General features: G+C 39.8%; 2 protein-coding genes across 3 annotated transcripts in view; both read right to left on the bottom strand.

The window, feature by feature from the left end:
- The window catches only part of LOC134800789 (protein lev-9-like), a 208,112-nt gene that overhangs the window by 52,046 nt on the left and 134,508 nt on the right, over positions 1 to 21,558 (bottom strand). For both annotated transcript variants that reach the window (XM_063773342.1, XM_063773341.1), the window contains exon 3: positions 20,147 to 20,249. In XM_063773342.1, coding sequence (XP_063629412.1) covers positions 20,147 to 20,249 — 103 coding nt within the window. The remainder of the gene's footprint in view (positions 1 to 20,146; positions 20,250 to 21,558) is intronic.
- Positions 2,418 to 3,494, bottom strand: LOC134800620 (thymus-specific serine protease-like). The gene has a single exon (XM_063773105.1). It carries the CDS (start codon positions 3,492 to 3,494, stop codon positions 2,418 to 2,420), a length of 1,077 nt encoding a protein of 358 aa, XP_063629175.1.

The following is a 21,558-nucleotide window of genomic DNA, read 5'->3' as shown; positions in this document are numbered from 1 at the left end:
TTACGTAATACATGCAAGATATACCTATGTACGGTATTGTACTTATACCTATCTCTGATAAACTTTTACTATGGCATCAACTCTAAATCACAAAAAACCATGGTCACGATACAATTGTGTCGAATGAAACTTAAAGTATGGAACACCAATTCTTTTTGTGATTTCATAATTGATGTCTTAGAAAAAGTTGTTTACAGTATTCCGTACAATCGCTATACATATATTTTTGTATCACAAAAAAAAAACATATCAAATCATAGTCAGATTGTATATCATTAATCCTAATTCCGTCATAGCTATTCCGTCCACTAGCGCTTTTCTCGAACAACGAACACATTGATAATTTCGTCGACAAAGCAGCGATTGCTTTTAGTTTCAGCAATCAAAAACAAATGGTTTTTCTTTTCCAACGATTGAAAATCTAAGAAATATACCTACTCTCGTGGACGGAATAGCCCCTATGAAGGAATTTGCCACATTGACTAATTAAGAATAATGAAATTTTTTAGGAAAAACTCTAGGTTACATGTCTTTTAGGGGTATCCTTCTGAATCCCTAACAACGTTTGTCCTAAAGTCACTTGCCGTAACTGGTTTGTCCTAAAAGGTACATGTTCTAACGATCAATTAGGACTATAGGGATTCAGATATGATCCGTCTTTTAGTGTACGTATGTGCATTTAGTCACAACTAGCATAATATAAAGAGCATTCTTACCAGTGTGCAGTGGCACTAAAAAGTGGTCATATCTACGGCCGCTATGTCACGACATGTCATTAAAACAAATCGAATCTGCCTCCAGTGACCCGTGAATATGGGTCTCGACATCAAAGGACCACAATTCGATTTCATTCGGTACTGCTCAGTGAATTACAAACACATTATGAGCCGTAATCATATTAGGTACTTTTATATGTAGTCACCAAAATAACCGGCCAAGTGTGAGTCAACTCGCGCACGAAGGGTTCCGTACCATTTCGCAAAAACGGGAAAAAAAATCACGTTCGTTGTATGGGTCCCACTTAAATATTTATTTTATTTTGTTTTTAGTGTTGTTATAGCGGCAACAGAAATACATTACCTGTGAAAATTACAACTGTCTAGCTGTCACGGTTCATGAGTTACAGCCTGGTAACAGACAGACAGACGGACAGACGGAAAGCGGAGTATAACACTTTAAACTCTCGCGTTTTGTACACATATTTAATTACACAAACGGGTCTACCGCGATATAATTTCATTGTTTTTACCTTTAATTCCGATGTTTCAGCTGAGTTGCACCAGCTGTGGTCACGGAAAGACCACAGAAAGTCTTTCCGTGACCACAGCTGGTGCAACTCAACCCGTTTGTGTAATTAAATATGGAAAGCGGAGTCTTAGTAATAGGGTCCCATTTTTACCATTTGGGTACGGAACCCTAAAAAGCAATACGATACATTACGATACAGGTGCTAAAAGTAGAAAATTCGCAACGAGTGGCGATCACTTGAAACACGAGTGAAGGGAGTGTTTTAAATCGACACGAGTTGCGAATACCGTTTTTCATTTGTATTGTACAACGTTTTACATTACATCTTGTGACACTTACCGCAACCGCACTATAGTTCGTTTTTTTTAGCATTAGAAAGAACTTGAAAGAAGGTAAGCGATCTTGACATGTCTTTTAATTGAAAACCGCTTTTTAAAAATCAGTAACTGTTACTTATGAAAGCAGAAGAATATAAATGATCGTATTAGATTCATAATTGTTACATATTTGCCGTAACTTATTTTTAAAATGTGTTTTTCAATTAAGAGACACATCATGATTGTTTACCTTATTTCTAATGCTAAATAAAACGAACTATAGGGCGTTAAAGTAGCACCATATACCACATGTACTGTAAAATACAAAAAGTTAATATTAGTTGTATAAGTACGACTTAAAACTAATTTCTAAATATTTTCGTAAGGCTTTAAGACCGGATTTTAGGTGGCGGGTGTCTGTAAAACATAATCAAAATATGTAATAAACATCAAAGCATTTCTTTAATTTCACATCAAATATAAACAAATGAGAAAATTAAAAATTGACTAAAACAACCACTGATAGAATAGAATAGAATAGATTTAGGTATTCGTAAGCACAAACAAACGAGACAATAAAAAATATAAAAGAAAACACAAAATAAGATTAAAGTGCCACGAAATAAGTTGTTCCCATCTTAGCATGTTGCTGGTGGCTCCCAGCGCTGTTTTTCCGATGAGACCATCAAGTGAGAAGAATCATGGAAGGTAACAGACAAGAAGAAAAAGACATAGAAATTACATACAGTAAACAAATAGTTAAATAAGAAAAAAGTTACACAGCAAGAAGATACAACATAACGACTATAATTGATAAAACTAAATCAATATGAACTACTATTCTATCCCAGGTTATTCGGAAATCCATTTCTTAATTAGATTTTTGACATAAACTCGCGCTAGCTTCATTTTTATTGGTTCTCCGTCCATCTCTTGCAATATTATCCCGCAATGCGCTGTTCCCTCTATCGTTATAGCCGGTGCTTCTGGTCCCAAACTTTGTTTTATCCCAAGACTCCGCCACGGATCCATGTCACCATGTGTGAACACGACTTTCGTCACGTTAGGTGTCAATCCCCCGTACATTTGATTGGTTAGAAACACTCCCTGGTCCATTCTCCTTTCAATGTCTCCATCGATGTAACGTTTACAGGATTTTAGCGTATAATTCAATGGGCTCCAGTGAACGAAAGGCTGTTTTTCGGCTGAAGTCGTCATCTGGTAGCCGAATTCATTGCAAGCCTGATAATACCACGAATCATCATCCGTCCAGGGATTAAATTCAATATTCGAATAATCTCGCCACGAAATAGGTGTATCTCGAAGTTTCCTGTTATGTCCGTATTGATATTGGTGACACTTTTTTACGACATCCGAAGGCGGACCGGATTGCGCGGTATCCGCCAACTCTTCATATAACCTGGTAAATAATTTCTGTTGATTTTCTAAAATAGTCAAATCTGAATTAATATTCAATTTCCTTTTTAATATCTCAATTCCTTGCGGGCTTTTCAATAAATCTTCGTATTCTTTAAATCTATTTGCAATATGGTTTATACAATTCTTTGTCCCGTATTTTGCAAATGTATCTCGAACGGCTTCTAAAAATTCTGGACAGTCTTTTTTGGCAAGGACTGGCGCGCTTGCCGCTAATGCTGCATCTACCAGGTTGGGGTAAAGAACCCTCATCCAAGCCGCAAGGTTCCCTGCGTAGGACCCACCAATGACCACCACTTTAGACGCCATAAACTTTGGATCTGATTTCAACATTTTTATCAGAATCGCAACGTCTTGCAGCGCAAGAAAAGAGCTCAGATACTTATAATATTCCGTCAGTTTGTGATTCGGAATGTTGGGCAAACTCTTACCGTAATATCTGTGTTCCGTGGCAAACATGCCACCATTAGTTTCCTTTGCTATTTGAGGCATGATAAGCCCGCCTTCATTCGCAACACTAAGAGGACTTTGCTCATTTTCGCCACCGAGATGTATAATGATAGGTCCACCTGGTTGCCATAGCTCGAGATTTTCAAAATATCTCATATTATATGTCCTTCTTTCTTTAGGATCGATGGGATCTAAACGCTGTTCGATCCATTTCTCTTCAATTCTACTCAAATTTAACTGAGTAGTGTCCAAATTGAGCAGTAGACGGTTTAAATTATTGGTAAACGCGGTCACAGTGGACATTAGTAATGTAATAAAATATATGCAATGCATGGTGTTAGTTTAAAATCAATAACTACTTTATTTTTTACTAATATCGCTTCGTTTAAATACTTTTCAAGTTCCATGGGCCCGCGGCCCGACGTCATCTTGTTCAGACAAATTTTAACTTTATCACTGTGTGTATATAGGGTTGCCAGATCGAAAGGCGCTATTATCGGGAAAAAATAAAAAAAAATCGGGATTTTGGGACTTAAATCGGGAAAAAAAGACATTCAAATTTGTAATTGTATTAAAAACAACGATATTTTACATTATTGGCACTACATCAGCTGCTCTGCCCATAGACGTTTTTATATAAAAATAGTATACATTCTTTGAGATCTTCAACAAACAAAATAAATTCGCGGCGGCGAGCGGCTCGACGCGATGACAGTTCGGAATTTGAAATTATTGTTTTATAACGTGAAGCTGTTTTTCGGGACAATTTTCACTTTGTCGGGAATCGGGAAGGCATGCTAAATATCGGGAGAATCCCGCCAAATCCCGACCATCTGGCAACCCTATGTGTATAGAGTTCTAAACTATGTAATCACGAGGTTAATGACGATGATAAATTTAAAGAAATACCAGTAATAAATGCGGATATAAAAATAGGAATTTCAGAAAGGCTAGGAATTCTTATGATAACTACAAGGTGTCCATGTCCGGCATATTTCCGATTTCGAATATAAATAATTTCATAGGAGAAGTTTCATTTAGGCCCCCAGCACACGGCGGCGTCGCAATGTAAAATCTTATTATCTTAAAAATAAATACCTAGTTTTGGAATATAAGTTTTAGTTTATTGTAATCAAAATTACAATCGGCAATCTGGCAGGACATCCTGTATAATCCTGTATAATGTGTTTTGGACACGTGTAGCTAAGTATGTAATGATATATGACGCAAAACTACATAGGTAGGTAAATGACGTAAAAGTAATTAAATTTTAACGGACATTTTTTTTAAACGTGTAGGTACCTACCGTAAAATGGGGTGAGTAGGGATTACGAGGGCAGTTGGATTATGAATTGGGTGACGAGGGATGGTAGGGGGGTGAGATGACATTTTTAGACCAGAGTTATCACATTGTTACGTAAATACTTTATTCTCTTGAGAAGCTATTGTAATAGTGTCCATTTTAGCAACTGTCCCATCTCACTCAATTCCTATCCCCCCTAACCCGGACTACGGGGTGAGCTGGAATTTCCTATTATTTTGTGTTTATCGTTGAATCTATGAAATGAAATGACAGATTATCATTGAAAAACTAAAGTTCATACTACCGGAACACTTTTCAAGTATATAAATCAACGTCCAAATATAAAAATAAACTTTTATTGAGGTTTAAACTTCGAATTTGTCCTAACTCACCCCATTTTACGGTACCTAATTTTCCCTTAGACAAATTGTATGTTCTTAAATACACATTTCGCGCTAAAATCCCGAAAAACCTTAAACAAAATGACCCAAATTCGCGTACTTAGTTGTTTTCCTCCTTAGGGATCATTCGGAGTCTCTCACTTAATTTCTCAGCTAATTACGCAATTTTCCCTCTTGTGCCGGAAACTGGAAGTTTTCCGTTTAAGCAGCAGGATTTATGGCACGTTGGTAAACAAAACATTATTAATTAGATGCTGCGTACTCGTTTGAACGCTCAGCGTGGAAATGAAATGATTCAAACCAACCCATACGTCAAAAGATACATAGAAAACTCAAGTCAAAAACATTAGCTCACAGACTCCGTTGGTTGGGCCACCTTGAGAGAATGGATGAAGATCGGAACGTGAAAAGAGCATACCGGGCTACCCAGCAGGAAGACGTCCTATCGGACGCCCCAGATATCGCTGGTGCGACACATGGTGGAGGCGGATCTGCGCGAACGTCGAGTCAACAATTGGCGAGAGGTCGCACAGGACCGAGAAAAGTGGTGCTGTGCTATTGAACGGATTGTCATGCGGTTTTCACCTATCAATAAAGTGATTCTTAAGGAAGGTTTAGGTGTATAATTAATTTGTTAACCCTTGCGATCAGGGGCTAATTTTCACTGCGGGGAAATTTCAACTAATCGAAATATATTCCATGTTTTATATTATTAATTATTAACTAGAGCACGAGAACCAGATAGCGAAAATGATGTTTTTCGCTATCTGGACATATATGACACTCTAAATAAAAAAATAAGTTAAATTAAAGTGTGTAATAAAATAACACATAGAAAGTGATAAATACACAAATATATGTACATGATATATGATATATGAAATATATTGAACTTCGTACCTATACAGGGTCACATATAACTAGGCTTTAAAATCAAGTTTCAGATTTTCAGATGTCTCCAAATATAACGTAATTAATAACTAGAATAAAAATCTAAAAAAATAGGCCCTTGAGGCATTGTACCAAGAATGCTGGCGGAATTCCCTCGCAGTATCGCAATGCTGATACGTTGTGCGAGGTAGCCGCCAGCTCTTCAGTCACCGTCTCCAAATATTAAAACTCACATTCAAATCAAAGTATAATATTCACACTCGAAAACTAGGTTAGGAGGGTATCATCACATTGAATACACGAAACATGAAGCCAGTTGAATGAAACACCACGTGAATAGCCTTAAAAGAGCAAACCTTAAAAAACTACAGATTGCAATTGAAAAAACATGTTTCAAACGCAGTTTTTCTTTGAAGCAAAAAAGGTGAGAGAGTTGAAATTTTTATGAAAATTGAAGCAGGTTTTTGGGAGGGAACTAAAATAGGAATAAAAAATTATCGGGCTATGCTCAGTGTAAGGTTCCAAAGTTGGGTTGGAAGGAAGGTTTTATTAGGGTTTTGTACCCAAAGGGTAAAAACGGGACCCTGTTACTAAGACTCCACTGTCCGTCCGTCTGTCTGTCTGTCACCAGTTGTGACCTCCAACCGCGGAAAATCGCAAGAAATCGTACGGCTAGTTGACGGCAAGCAACATCTGTGCCTGATGTCCGCATTTGACCACGACACTCCGCAAAGAGTATAACGACAAAGAAGAAGATTTCATAACAGAAAATCTAAAATTTAAAAGATATCGCCCCTTATGAAATTTTGTCTCCACCAAGAAATATTCTCGAAAATTACCACCTCACGCCCCAAAAGCTCATAACTGCGGGTTTTTATAAAGAAATAAAACGCTTATAAGCGAATCATGGCGCGGGATGGCAATTTTAATAAACGATAAGTGCGAAACCCAAAGCTCTCGACATTGGGGTGTTATTCTGAGTGGTTAGCCGACGCATTGCTTCAGGCATCCCGTTTAAGTAGGTAGACCACGGTGAAAAATTGTTGAAACTGTTTAAGACACAGTTAAGTATGTAATAAGTTACTCTATGGTTTACGATAAGTGCTAGTGCTGCACTCTGGTGGCAGAACACTGCGGTAATACCCTCTATTCATTAATGTTGTCTCGAAGTTGTTTGCTGTATGCTGTACCTGTAAAGGGGCCCACTGATTAACAGTCCGCCGGACGGTATCGGCCTGTCAGTTAGAACAAAATTTTGACAGGTCCAAACAACTGACAGGCCGATACCGTCCGGCGGACTGTTAATCAGTGGGCCCCTTAAAACTTCACAGAAAAAGTTAGAAATCTCTGATTCTGTACCCAGTGTAAATTTCATTCGATAACGTGACGTGACGTACGCGTTTGCGTTAAGTGTAATTTTGTATGGGATTTTGTGTTTCCAAAACGGCCCGCTTGGCGCGCTGTTCAAAATCCCATACAAAAATGGACAACGCAAACGCGAACGCTCGTCACGCTGTCGAATGAATACTTACACTAGGGGTTCTGTGATCTTTAAGATTTTAATGTTAGAGTCTGTGCGGAAAGAGAAGAGTCGTGGAATGTATAAATATGGCCTAATACATTCCACGGCTCTTGAGACTCTTCTCTTTCCGCACAGACTCTGTCTGGAATAAAGTAAGTAAGTGTCGTACAGCTGCGTTCGTGACCCACAAATGGTCTCACCGGAAGATTAGCGCTGACTTTTGGGTTGGCATTATGCTGAGGCGGGACCGTTTCGTGGTAAACTATTTATTTATTTTATGTTTAACTTTCTTTGTTGTTCTGTACTTATGTATGTTATAGTTTATCACGAATAAATGCAATGATAGTAAGTATATTCATGTAACCACGCTTATACTGGCTACCCCAAGGTGTAATACTCGGTCCGCTGTGCCAATAGCTTTACAAAAATGCGAGCTTCGCTCCGCTCCACTTTGGTTTTTGCGTAATTATTCGTGTCAAGTGCAATTTTAAAGGTTGAGAACTTTTGTTAATTTCGTTTTTGCTTGTTAGATGTTACGGTTTCGCGGTGATCTATTTTTTTTGTGGATGCTTTACTTTTGGATAACATTAAACACTATAGTCGCATTATTTAATAACGTAAGCCAAATCTAAAATTGATAATAGCTTAAACTGTTTTGACGACAACGGTTTCACTCACTTACATTTTTAGTCGCTATTGGCGACATGTTTCGGGCTCGTCGGGGGCCCTTCCTCAGGATCGAGTGCACGCGGCGGCTGCACTTCGTGCACTGAGCGCGCCGTTGTCGTCTAAATAGTTTAAAATATGTCTCACGAAAGTTTAATTTCGATGATAATAGCTTGTTCCTGTCCGTCATTTTGTCATTTAAGTATGTTTATTAGAAAGTAACAAACTTTAGCAGAAGTTTGCCAAGTTTGAAGTCAGCACAGACCTGGGGCCAATTTTCTATTTGTAGGCTTTTACTTTTAAGGTAGTTTTAGTTCAGTTTGTTATAGTTCTTAGTTTAATTTATTTTTGTTGATTCTAATTTGTTTTTAGGTGTAATTTTATGTCAATAATCCTAAATTTTAATCCTGAGTGTAAAGTTATATCCTAAAATTTGCCTAGCTGAGGTAGTGCACGGATATGATGGTAATGACTATGTGACAGCGTTATAAAACGGTATCCGTCACTTTCTATCCCGCGGTGTTAAAAAGTGTCAGTTATTTTATCACGTGGATAAACGTGGATAAAGCCATCCATAATACGCATGCTGAATTAGGTAACTTGTCAAGCTAGTAAGTCTGGTATTTATGGATTTAAATTTTAAGTGCTACGCCAGAAGAAAAGCTTTTAATGGTCGCATTATCTAACCCATTAATCCAGAAACCACGGCATACCTCCGCAGTGCAGCTAGCACTGATTTATCTCGGCAATAAGTCTGCCGGCGCTTACAAAAAGGCCAGAGAGCACTAGAATAACTATAGATCTGACTAGAGCTCAAAAATGACCTCACGTGTATAGTGCCACAAGCGACTAGTACGCGCGCAGCTTACAAAATAAAATATGGAGTAACAAACATTAAAAAAAAACATACAACCGAATTGATAACCTCCTTCTTTAAGATTTGTAAGTCGGTAAAAATATGGTTGTCTGTAAAGTCGGTTTACGGACGATAATTTTGCGTGATAACGTCATAAGAAAACATTGATGAAAAATTGCATACTTTGGCCGCAACGTTACCATGGAGATCTGTCCACAACGTTAAGCAGGCCACTGACGAGCCTTCCAAATGGACCGCATCCTAATATTAAACATTGTACGTTTTTGACATTCACGGACCGATTTTGGATTGCAGCCACGCTATTTGGACTGTTGGAAGGCTCGTCAGTGGCCACCTTTACCATGGAGATCCGTCCACAACGTGACACTTTTTCGTGCATGCTGTCGGTGTTCATCGATTTATAAGACGTTATCACGTCAAAAACCGGAGAAGTGCGGCTAGTGCGAGTCGGACTTGTCAAATTTCTTAGTCCTAGGTCAACGGGAAGTACCCTATTTTTGATTCCCTTGAGACTGCCGAAATATACCTTTTTTGCGGCATAAATGGCCGTATTATTTTATGTTAACTTATAAGTTTGTTTTTTTCACAGCTTCAAGGGACCATAAGTATAAACCTAAGTAGGTATTTTGGTTTTAATTTTCTCGATACCTCCAAGCGTTCTCGAGATAAAGGGTCTTGACAGACAGACGGACGGACGAACGGACAACAAAGTGATGAAATTATTTCTTACTTGATGGTCTAATCGGAAGATCAGCGCTGGAAGTCGCCAGCAACATGCTGAGATGGGACCATTTCGTGACACTTTATTTTTCACTATGTTTTTTCAATGTATGTCTGTTGTCTGTGTGTTTACGAATAAAAAACTATTCTATTCTATTCTATGAACGACCTGAACGACCGGTCTGGTCTAGTGGATAGTGACCCTGTCTGCTAAGCCGATGGTCCTGGGTTCGAATCCCAGTAAGGGCATTTATTTGTGTGATGAACACTAATATTTGTTCCTGAGTCATGGTTGTTTTCTATGTATATAAGTATGTATTTATCTATACAAGTATGTATATCGTCGCCTAGTACCCATAGTACAAGCTTTGCTTAGTTTGGGGCTAGGTTTGATCTGTGTAAGATGTCCCCTAATATTTATTTATTTTTTTTTTATTTATTCTATTCTATTCACTACTAGTACGAACGCGTCGGTGTTATTGTCAATTTCCATAGTAAAATGAATGGTAGTGCTGCTGTCGTTGGAAATGGACTGTCATCTTAAGGGGTCTGTTTTTCCCTTAAAAACGGTCGAGTAGATAACCTACGCCTTTTTTAAAAGTCGGTTTAAAAATCTATTTTATTTCAAGTGAATAGTAAAATTTTCTTTTTGCCGCTATTCCAGTCATTAATCCAGCGACCGCGTACCTCCGCAGTGCAGCTCGCAGTGATTTATCTTCGCCATAAGTCCCCCTGTAGCGGTGCCTCACGTTTATTGGACACAAATTGCTTGAGCGTTTCATTTGAATGCTTTATCTGTGGGATGGTTTTTAGGGTTCCGTACCCAAAGGGTAAAAACGGGACCCTAATACTAAGACTCCACTGTCCGTCTGTCTGTCTGTCACCTGGCTGTATCTCATGAACCGTGAAATTTTCACAGATGATGTATTTCTGTTCCCGCTATAACAAAAAATACAAAAAAGTACGGAACCCTCGGTGGGTGAGTCCGACTCGCACTTGTCCGGTTTTTACAAGCTTTTATTTAGTTTCACCTGACCGTTGTCTGTCTGTCTGTCTGTGTGTAATCAAATCTTGCAAGTTAAATTTGATCCACTTCCCGGTTTCCGATTGAGCTGAAATTTTGCATGCATGTATAAATCGGATGACAATGCAATATTATGGTGTCATTAGGCTGATCTGATGACGGAGACCGGAGGTGGCCATAGTAACTATGTGATAAAACAACGAAACCTAATTGTGTTTGGGGTTTTTATAATTGTCTCGATGAGTATTAGTTGCCTGTGGAAAGAATAGTACAGTCAGCGATAAAAGCTTGTACCAAAAATGAAATTTTTGCCATAAACTTATTTATTTAGGCTTTCAGCTTGTAGTTACAGTTCTAGTCCTTAAATAGTAAGTTGTATTGGGGTACAGTCGCCATCAGATATATCGGAGCGGCCAAGGTGTTCACAATATCTGAACACGCGCTCTAACGCCCTGACAATAGAGGCGTGTTCCGATATTTGTGAGCACCTTGGCCGCTCCGATATATCTAATGGCGACTGTACCTATATACGTCGTAACGCTGTAGAATTCATGGCGCTTACGCTCTACTTCTATGGTTTGTTGTCAAAACGACAGCAACTCATAGTGCAAAATACTGGTTCTCTGTACCGGTTCTATACGTTAGTAATCACTACACTGTATAAAACAAAGTCCCCAGCCGCGTCTGTCTGTATGTGTGTTTGTTCACGATAAATTCAAAAACTACTGAACGAATTTTCATGCGGTTTTAACCTTTTAATAGAGTGATTCTTGAGGAAGGTTTAGGTGTATAATTTGTTGACCCGTGCGAAGCCGGGGCGGGTCGCTAGTAGGTAATAGTTCAATGTTGCTAGCCGAACCATCTTATTCCAAGACTTGCAAGTCGGTTAAAATTAAGACATAATATTAGACAAGCTTTGCAGTTATGCAAACAACGAATGTAAGGCAAGTGTCTAGGATTTGAATAATTAGATTAATTAGCATATTCCAGCATTTCGCGCCACCACTACCTTCCTTATTAACATACTATACTCCATGGTATAATAATATACTCCGCCTGGTACTCCATTCCCGTCTTTTCTAGGTCACCTAACTGACACGGGCTTACGTCATCATGCGACAGCGCTATGTTGTAGCGGCCATGTTGTTGTGACGTAGCCCCGTGTCACTCTGGGAATGGAAGACCATGTTTTATTAGACTATGCTATACTCTGTATCTTTAGGTATTTAAATAAAAGTAAACAAAATCTACCCTCAAATGGCACCTTTAAGACAGTTGAGGATAGATGAAAACAACACATGATCAAATAATGTAGGTTAAAGTCAGGGCGTTCAGTGACTGATCCAGGCGGTTTTGTATTTGGTCGGTTAACCATTAAATGTTATAACTACCCGAAATTTTACCAATTGTTTCTTTACTTTTTTTTTAATACCTAAAGATACAGAGTATAATGTATAATTACTTCTGTTGGCAACTCTGAGCGCGCGCCAAGATTCTACCTGCTGCGCGGCCGGCCAGGTGGTGGTGGCGCCCCTCCACCAGTGTAAAAGGCGCAGCGACACCGGCGACCGCCTCTTTTTTGATTGGGACTTCGGCTTCGAAACATGACTGTTATTTAATGAAGTTTGATTTATTGTACATTTATTTTTGATTAAAAAGTATTTCGGATATTTAACTAGTTTCCTTTAGTACATTACAATATTGTTTATACTTCCTAAACACATCCATATGTGCTACCAATGCACGTGATAATACATAAGGTCAATCTGGCTAATTCCGCCATAGGGACAATTCCGTCCACGAGCGTATATTTCTTTGATTATCAATCGTAGGAAGAAAAAAACATTTGCTTTTGACTACTGAAACTTAAAGCCGACCACTGACTAACAGGCCGCCGGAAGATATCGGCCTGTCAGTTAGAACAAAAATTTGAAAGCTCCGAACAACTGACAGGCCGATATCGTCCGGCGGACTGGTAATCAGTGGGCCCCTTAAAGCAATCGCTGCTTTGTCGATGAAATTATCAATTTTGTTCGTTGTCCGAGAAAAATGCTAGTGAACGGAATAGCCCCTAAAACGAAATCGTAAACGTTTATAAAAGTCTTTTAGAAATTCATCATCATCATCATTTCAGCCAGAGGACGTCCACTTCTGGACATATGCCTCCCCAAAGAGTGCCACAATGACCGGTCTTGCGCCACCCGCATCCACCGGACTCGTGCGACCTTAACCAGGTCGTCAGTCCACCTTGTGGGGGGTCTACCCACGCTGCGCCTTCCGGTACGTGGTCGCCACTCGAGAACCTTTCCGCCCCAACGGCCATCGGTTCTACGGGCAATGTGCCCCGCCCACTGCCACTTAAGTTTAGCGATTCGGAGGGCTACATCGGTTATTTTGGTTCTGCTGCGGATGGCCTCATTTCTGATGCGATCACGCAGAGAGACTCCAAGCATAGCCCTCTCCATTGCCCTTTGGGTGACTTTGAGCCTTCTTATGAGGCACACAGTAAGCGGCCACGTTTCAGTTCCATCCTTTAGAAATGAGTGACAAAGTATTTAAACACCATTTCTAAAATAAAAAAATAAAAATAAAAATTTTGCCTATATACGTCCCTCTGCTGGGCACAGGCCTGAGGCCTGAGGGTTTGGGCTATAGTCCCCACGCTGGCCCAATGCAAGTTGGGGACTTCACATACATCTTTGAATTTCTTCGCGGATGTATGCAGGTTTCCTCACGATGTTTTCCTTCACCGAAAAGCTAGTGGTAAATATGAAATGATAATCCGTACATAAGTTCGAAAAAACTCATTGGCCAGGATTTGAACCCGCGACCTCCGGATTGAAAGTCGGACGTCAGACCCACTCGGCCACCGCCGTTTTTACATTTCTAAAGTTTACCAAAAAGAGCGATTTTCAAGTGACTTCTCATGGTACCCACCTCAAGTATTATACAATGTGAATAATTCATTACGATACCACTCGTCTTACGTTGCGGTTGCTGAATATTTATATTATTAAGAGCAAAAGACCATCGAACCGGGAACTTATGAAATCCGACTTTATTTACATTGCGTTAAGGTTGATTTTCGAATGTATTTAAATTGGTTTAATTTTGCAAAATTGGGAATATTTAATTGTGTTATCCCTTTATAATTTTATATCGAAATGTTAATCCATGTGGCAATGATTCGTTTAGTAGGTACTTAGATTAATATAGAGGTACAGACAGGATGATCGTGATCAATACCACTTTTTCTGAATCGTCCGTTGGCGAGCGTGTGGTAGCCCTGGCTTTTTGCACCGTCTGCGGTGTGCGAAAGGTATGAAATCGAGTTCACGCGAAGAGTTCCATATGCATATAATGTCAATTCAAGATTCTGCAGCGACCTGGAAAGCTATAGTTTGAACATCCATATTTTTTCACAGAGTGTAGTGTAGATACTTTTCTACCACCGGAGCCGGACAGGGCCAGATAGCCTGGAAAAGCTCATAATTACTGGCCGCATAGCAAAGAAGCTAAGGCAAATAGGGGTGAACGTATATATGGCCACGCGTTAGTCGGACAGAATAATGTCAGAGACAAACGCCCGGCCACATTGCACCATTCTAGGCTAGCATGCACTGGCCCCAAGAAAGAGCGCCTTGGAGAGCACTGGTGAAGAGTGTCCACATTAGTCACGCGCCTCAGCCATGAGGATACGACAAGGAAGAAGATATTTTTTCACAGCAACGATCAAAGGCTCTATTATTTCCGTATAAAAAAGAGAATGTAATTAATGAGTACACGCCCCATGTTAAGGGCACATGTTATTAACCGCTGCTACTAACGAAAAACTCGAATAGCACTACAATCTACTAATCTACTGACAGAGACTAAAACAGACCGTTCATAAACTCAAACTCAAACTCAAAATATACTTTATTCATGTAGGCCTAGCAACAAGCTCTTATGATCGTAATTAATCTTAATCTAATTATCAGAGCAATTTATTGATGGTAATATTATTCCATATTTAACACTAAGAATTTCACAAAGAGCACCTTCCTTCCTTCGGTCGTAGTGTTGTCGATTAATTTTTAGGGTTCCGTACCAAAGAGGGTAAAAACGGGACCCTATTACTAAGACTCTGCTGTCCGTCTCTCCGTCTGTCCGTCCGTCTATCTGTCACCAGGCTGTAACTTATGAACCGTGATAGCACGACAGTTGAAATTTTCTGAGATGATGTTTTTTTTCCCGCTATGACAACAAATACTAAAAATAAAATAAAATAAATATTTAAGTGGGGCTCCCATACAACAAACGTGATTTATTCTTCTCGCACTTGGCCGGTTTTTTATACCACGTCGATGGCAAACAAGCATACGACCCACCTGATGGTAAGTAGTCACCGTAGCCTATGGACGCCTGCAACTCCTGGCGGAGTAACCAACATGCCAATCTTTAACGCTCTGTAGCGAACGAAACGCAACTGTCACTGTCGCACTAATATGGAAGAGTGACTAAGTGTAAGGCCTCAGTGGACGCTCGGAGCGGAGCGTTCAGCGGGGCGTGCAGCGTGGCGTCGGGCTCACAAGTGATTTGAGCAGCGTGCACTAAGGCCGCTCCTATACGTTTGCGTTTGTTTAACATGCACGCCGCACGCCCCGCCCCGCTGCACGCTCAACTCGAGCGTCCACTCAGGCCTTACTTACACTCATGGTATAATAATATACTCCGCCTGGTACTCCATTCCCGTCTTTTCTAGGTCACCTAACTGACACGGGCTTACGTCATCATGCGACAGCGCTATATGATAATATGCGATAGCGCTATATATAGCGGCCATGTTGTTGTGTTGTGACGTAGCCCCGTGTCACTCTGGGAATGGAAGACCATGTTTTATTAGACTATGCTTACACTAAGAGAAATGACGACATTGAATAATTCTACGGTTTAGACTCACTTGTTGATGTTGTTGGTTGTATGTCTCACAACAGTTTAAATTCGAGAAATGAGTACGCTACGCTTTTTCTTTAGTATATGACATCTATAACATAAAAGCAATATATTATTGATCGATACTCTGCCCTCCTAAGCTAAAAAGCCGTATTTGCAGTCAATTTGTATGAAAACTGAATGCAAATACGGCTTTTTAGCTTAAGAGGGCAGTACTGTACTTTCTGTAGGTGGTATTAACATCGGGGATCGGGGCCACTCTCCTGGCGATTTGTCAGTGTGGCATGTCGCGTTATCAAATGGTAGGTTCATACCAAGCCAGGCACATCGGATTTCTAAATCAAACCTTTTGTAACAAGTGTCCTATCTGTCGTAATGTAAGCTGTAGAGGCCACTCTGGCGATTTGTCAGTGTGGCGTGTCGCGTATTAATCAAAGAGTTAGTTCATACCAAGCCAGGCACATCGGATTTCTAAATCAAACCTTTTGTAACAAGCGTCCTATCTGTCGTACCTAATGTAAGCTGTAGAGGCCGCTATGGCGATTTGTCAGTGTGGCGTGTCGCGTATTAATCAAAGAGTTAGTTCATACCAAGCCAGGCATATCGGATTTCTAAATCAAAACTTTTGTATCAAGTGTCCTATCTGTCGTAATGTAAGCTGTAGAGGCTGCTATGGCGATTTGTCAGTGTGGCGTGTCGCGTATTAATCAAAGAGTTAGTTCATACCAAGCCAGGCACATCGGATTTCTAAATCAAAACTTTTGTATCAAGTGTCCTATCTGTCGTAATGTAAGCTGTAGAGGCTGCTATGGCGATTTGTCAGTGTGGCGTGTCGCGTATTAATCAAAGAGTTAGTTCATACCAAGCCAGGCACATCGGATTTCTAAATCAAAACTTTTGTATCAAGTGTCCTATCTGTCGTAATGTAAGCTGTAGAGGCCGCTATGGCGATTTGTCAGTGTGGCGTGTCGCGTATTAATCAAAGAGTTAGTTCATACCAAGCCAGGCACATCGGATTTCTAAATCAAAACTTTTGTATCAAGTGTCCTATCTGTCGTAATGTAAGCTGTAGAGGCTGCTATGGCGATTTGTCAGTGTGGCGTGTCGCGTATTAATCAAAGAGTTAGTTCATACCAAGCCAGGCACATCGGATTTCTAAATCAAAACTTTTGTATCAAGTGTCCTATCTGTCGTAATGTAAGCTGTAGAGGCCGCTATGGCGATTTGTCAGTGTGGCGTGTCGCGTATTAATCAAAGAGTTAGTTCATACCAAGCCAGGCACATCGGATTTCTAAATCAAAACTTTTGTATCAAGTGTCCTATCTGTGTATATGTCGTAATGTAAGCTGTAGAGGCCGCTCTGGCTATTTCTTAGTGTGGCATTTCGCGTAATGATCGAAGGGTAAAGGGGCCCACTGATTACCAGTTCGCCGGACGATATCAGCCTGTCAGTTAAACGCCAAAGGTGACAGCTCCAAACAACTGACAGGCTGATATCGTCCGGCGAACTGGTAATCTGCTGTGGGCCCCTTAAATCAAAACTTTTGAAACAATTAAGGGTCCTATCTGTCCTCAAGTAAGCTGTAGAGGCTGCTATGGCGATTTGTCAGTGTGGCGTGTCGCGTATTAATCAAAGAGTTAGGTTCATAAGCCGGGCAAATCGGATTTTGCGCAGGTGCTGCCACTTTATCAAGTACACTCAAGAGCATTCGAAATAGGGTTTTTATATGAATATTCCGGTACAGTGTCCCGTTTTCTTTGCACTTTAGTTTAGTATGAGAAGGATACAGATTTATTATAGTGCTTTAAAGAACAAATCGTTTTGTGATGGTGATGTCAAACGTAAAAATGTACGAGTATAGGATGTGTTCTGCACTCCGCTTCGGTGTGTGAGCGAGACATCCCTATGTACGTATGCGACGTCCCACTCGCATACGAGCGGCGTGTAAGTAAATAAAAACGATGCTATTAATTTACATTTTATTCATTGGGGTTTTTAAGCTCAGAAACAAATTAAAAGTGGAAAACATCGCTGTCTCGAGTGGGACTTGAACCCACTGGTGATGGCGCACACACCTTTAGCCTATCCTCGGCTAGATGGCGTGACGACGCCGTTTCATATTTAACAATTTTAACACATAGATATCAGTGAATGAACATGGGTCAAAATGATATAAAAATAATAAATACATTTATTATGTACATATATAATTTTTTTTGATAATTGTGATAGTTTTCATTATGAGTTTTAGTTGTGTGTCGATAGATGGCAGTAAATTTACGGTGACTACAAAATTTACTATGACATGACCCCTCTATACTATCTATTTATTCTCTTTGGTAATAGGGTCCCGTTTTTATCCTTTGGGTACGGAACCCTAAAAACATTTTGACGAACAGCCTACTTAAAAGTCTACTCTAACGGGCTCCCAGTAATTATCTGTCAGAAAGTTTTAGTTACAGCGAAAAAACGCCGACAAAACGTCCACTTTTCATGAACTAATTACTAGAACGAGTTTTTCCTTATTTGACCGACTGCATAGATCGCGCACGCTAGATGGATCGTGTTAAAACTGTAGCCGCTTGAGTACAAATACAACACACGCGCTTGATTGCGGTCATAAGCGAAATAAAGTCTAACCGCCACTGTGTGCAGTGACTGTATATCATTTTAAAAGACCATATTCCTATAAACTCGTTGCAAGCCTCAATTAGCTACCTAATTGATAAAATGGGATTGTACACATATCACGCGAGGTGTTTTTGACTACTTTTTGACCCCCCCTGCTTGGTGATATTTGGTAAGGTTTTTGGCTACCCCCTCCTCCACATAACCTCACGTGTATTTTTTAGATTTTTTTATTTATTCGACCTAATATTAAGATAAATAGTATTTCGTAAAATATACTCGCTATTTTGAAGTGCGGAGTGAAGATTTATGTTTAACGAAACCGAGAAAAAGTATCTACTCATGTGGTAGGTATTTTTTCTTAGTTTCGTTCACTGTAGAAAAATACACGTGAGGTCCCCTTATACCCCCCCTCCCCCAACGTGATCTGTCGTGATTTGTGCACAAGCCCTAACGCAGAATCTACACAAAGTAATCCACGACCTACCTTCCCTGCCTTATTCTTGACGAATCCAATTTATTTTATTTGGCTAAAATGGCGGCGTATTGTGGATTTCTGTAAGTCGTTTCACCGGGCCGTATTATAACTTTTATATGTGCTTTTTACGGCTTTCAGTTATATTATGATGACGTTTCAGGTTGAGTTTGGGAAAAAGAAATATATTTGTGGTTGTTGGATTTAATTACAGTCATATTTTTCTAGGTAAGCCTTTTTGTTATTTAGGGTTCCGTACTAAAAACGACACTATATTATAATATACATACTCATATAGGTACATAACCTACAGACATAACTACACATAAACACTTTCACTTACTAAAACCTTTTTAACCGACTTAAGTATTTGTAGTTGGATAATGGGGTTGGCCGGTGGAAGTTTTTAGCAGATGGCGCCATCATAGCTTGCCCCGTCAATCCCTAGAATTGTGTCAAATTTTTGTTTTTTTAATACCCTGGATGCCAGCTCTTTAAGCCAAATCTCATAGAAAAGGGGGCAAGCTATGATGGCGCCATCTAGGCAAACCTTTGACAGTTGCCAACCCCATTGCTCAATCATATAATAAATTTCTTATTTTTAATGTAGTAGCTTTAATAATAATTATAATTTATAGAAAAAAATAAATAAAGATAATTATAGCAAATTCTGTTAAAATAATAGCTATACTAATAATATATCGGTACTCTGTATTTCGCTAAGATCACCACGTCACAGGCTGAGCCTAGTGTGGGGATCACTGTACTGCAGCGGTCGGCAACCTTTTAGCAACCAAGGGCCACAATAGTAGTTAACGACGTTGACGCGGGCCGCACTTTGGTAATATTTGTGAATTTAGTAGACATAGTCGTTTGTCAATATTACATACAATAGCCAGGGGGGCTCGCGGGCCGCAAGCGAGAGGTTCCGCAGAGAGAGGGCCGCATGCGGCTGCGGGCCGCTTGTTGCCGACCGCTGTTGTACGCCTCTCTTGTAATATTAATTTCTTGAAATTAATATATTTTGGGACCCGGGTATGTCCTTAAACTACGTCCAAGACCACCGGTGGACGTGCAGCAGCGTCCCTCAAATTCGGTGTACTCGACTGCGATCGCCAACCTGCCTGCCAAGCGTGGCGATTATGGCATTCACCCCCACAAATGGGGAGGCCTATGTTCAGCAGTGGACGTCTTATGGCTGAGATGATGATGATGATGAGCATATTTTGAATTATAATATTGTTGACTGACCTGGCTTGATGCAGGACATACCGCAGGCGCCGTCGCAGAGACACTTCTTCTTCTTGCTCTTGCAATCTTCGTCGGACGAGCACTTGCGTAGACATTTCTGACGCTGTGGACAAAATGAATGAATCAGTATCAGAAAAATATTTATTGGCACAAAAAAATATACATTATCAGCTAAGTACAATATACCGGGTGTGGCCTGTAACACGAGCAAATAATTAAAACATAGATTGTACTCCTCAAACGGTGACACTTTTGTTCAACAACTTCTAAATTTATGAAGTATTTAGACTCCCTATTTTTCATACAAAATAAATATTATCTTCAATGGACGCCATCGCCACGCCGTATCATTGTGATTGACGTTGCTTGTCACGCCTTAAACATAACAAAATTCGCAATACATTGCGTCTTAGAATAAACTTTAAAGTGTATTAAAAATCAAACCAATAGTTATTTTTAAAAGTCGCTGAACAAATGTTGGTCAGTATGAGGAGTACAGCCTACAGTTAAATTTTTTGCTCATATTACAGGCCACACCCGGTATAAAACTTAAATACTAAAATAGGTACAAATTAATGAGAAAAATAGGTAATTATAATTATACACGAATGATTGGGCAATGGGCTCCAATCTCAGGATATGCCAAGCACTCCAAGCAGAGAGTCTAGCGCTGGTTTTCAGACTGGACCCTTGAGATCGGCCAAATTGTCACGTGGTATTCCTAGCCCAACTTAAATACAACCCTTTCAATCCGGAGGTCGCGGGTTCAAATCCTGGCTCGTACCAATGAGTTTTTCGGAACTTATGTACGAAATATCATTTGATATTTACCACTTGCTTTTCGGTGAAGGAAAACATCGTGAGGAAACCTGCATACATCCGCGAAGAAATTTAAAGGTGTATGCCCAAGTAGCACAGATTAGTTGTATAGCAGCCGCATAATGAAGTACGAATACGCTTGAAGCTGGAATATAAAAGCTGCATAAGAGCTGTATAAGCGTCTTTTCAGCTTTTATAACTCTTAAATGGGCACAAATTAGGCAGCCTTAAGTTCACATAGCTACTTAAGAGCGTTGTAGCAGCAATTTAACGGAATTATAAGGGGTAACAGAAGTTATAAGAGGTGTATATTGGCTGGGTAAGAGACCACCAGTTACCCTTTATTCAGCTAATATGTCACATGTGCGCCCTAATACCGGGAAATATTGACATTGGGCTGAATAAAAGATAATTAATAACATACTTTTACACCTCTGCCTTAAAAATCAGCTATTATATTTAGTATAGTGACGACGAACGCAGAGGTGAACATATTTATATTGAAGCAAAAACATTGATATAAATAAGCTATGTGTAAAAACTATTTCAGTGGTTTGGACAGAATTATGAGATAAAAAGTTAATAATACGTTA

Source organism: Cydia splendana, chromosome 20 (genome assembly GCF_910591565.1).
Source record: "Cydia splendana chromosome 20, ilCydSple1.2, whole genome shotgun sequence".
Lineage (NCBI taxonomy): Eukaryota > Metazoa > Arthropoda > Insecta > Lepidoptera > Tortricidae > Cydia > Cydia splendana.
This window is presented reverse-complemented; position numbering and strand designations above follow the sequence as displayed.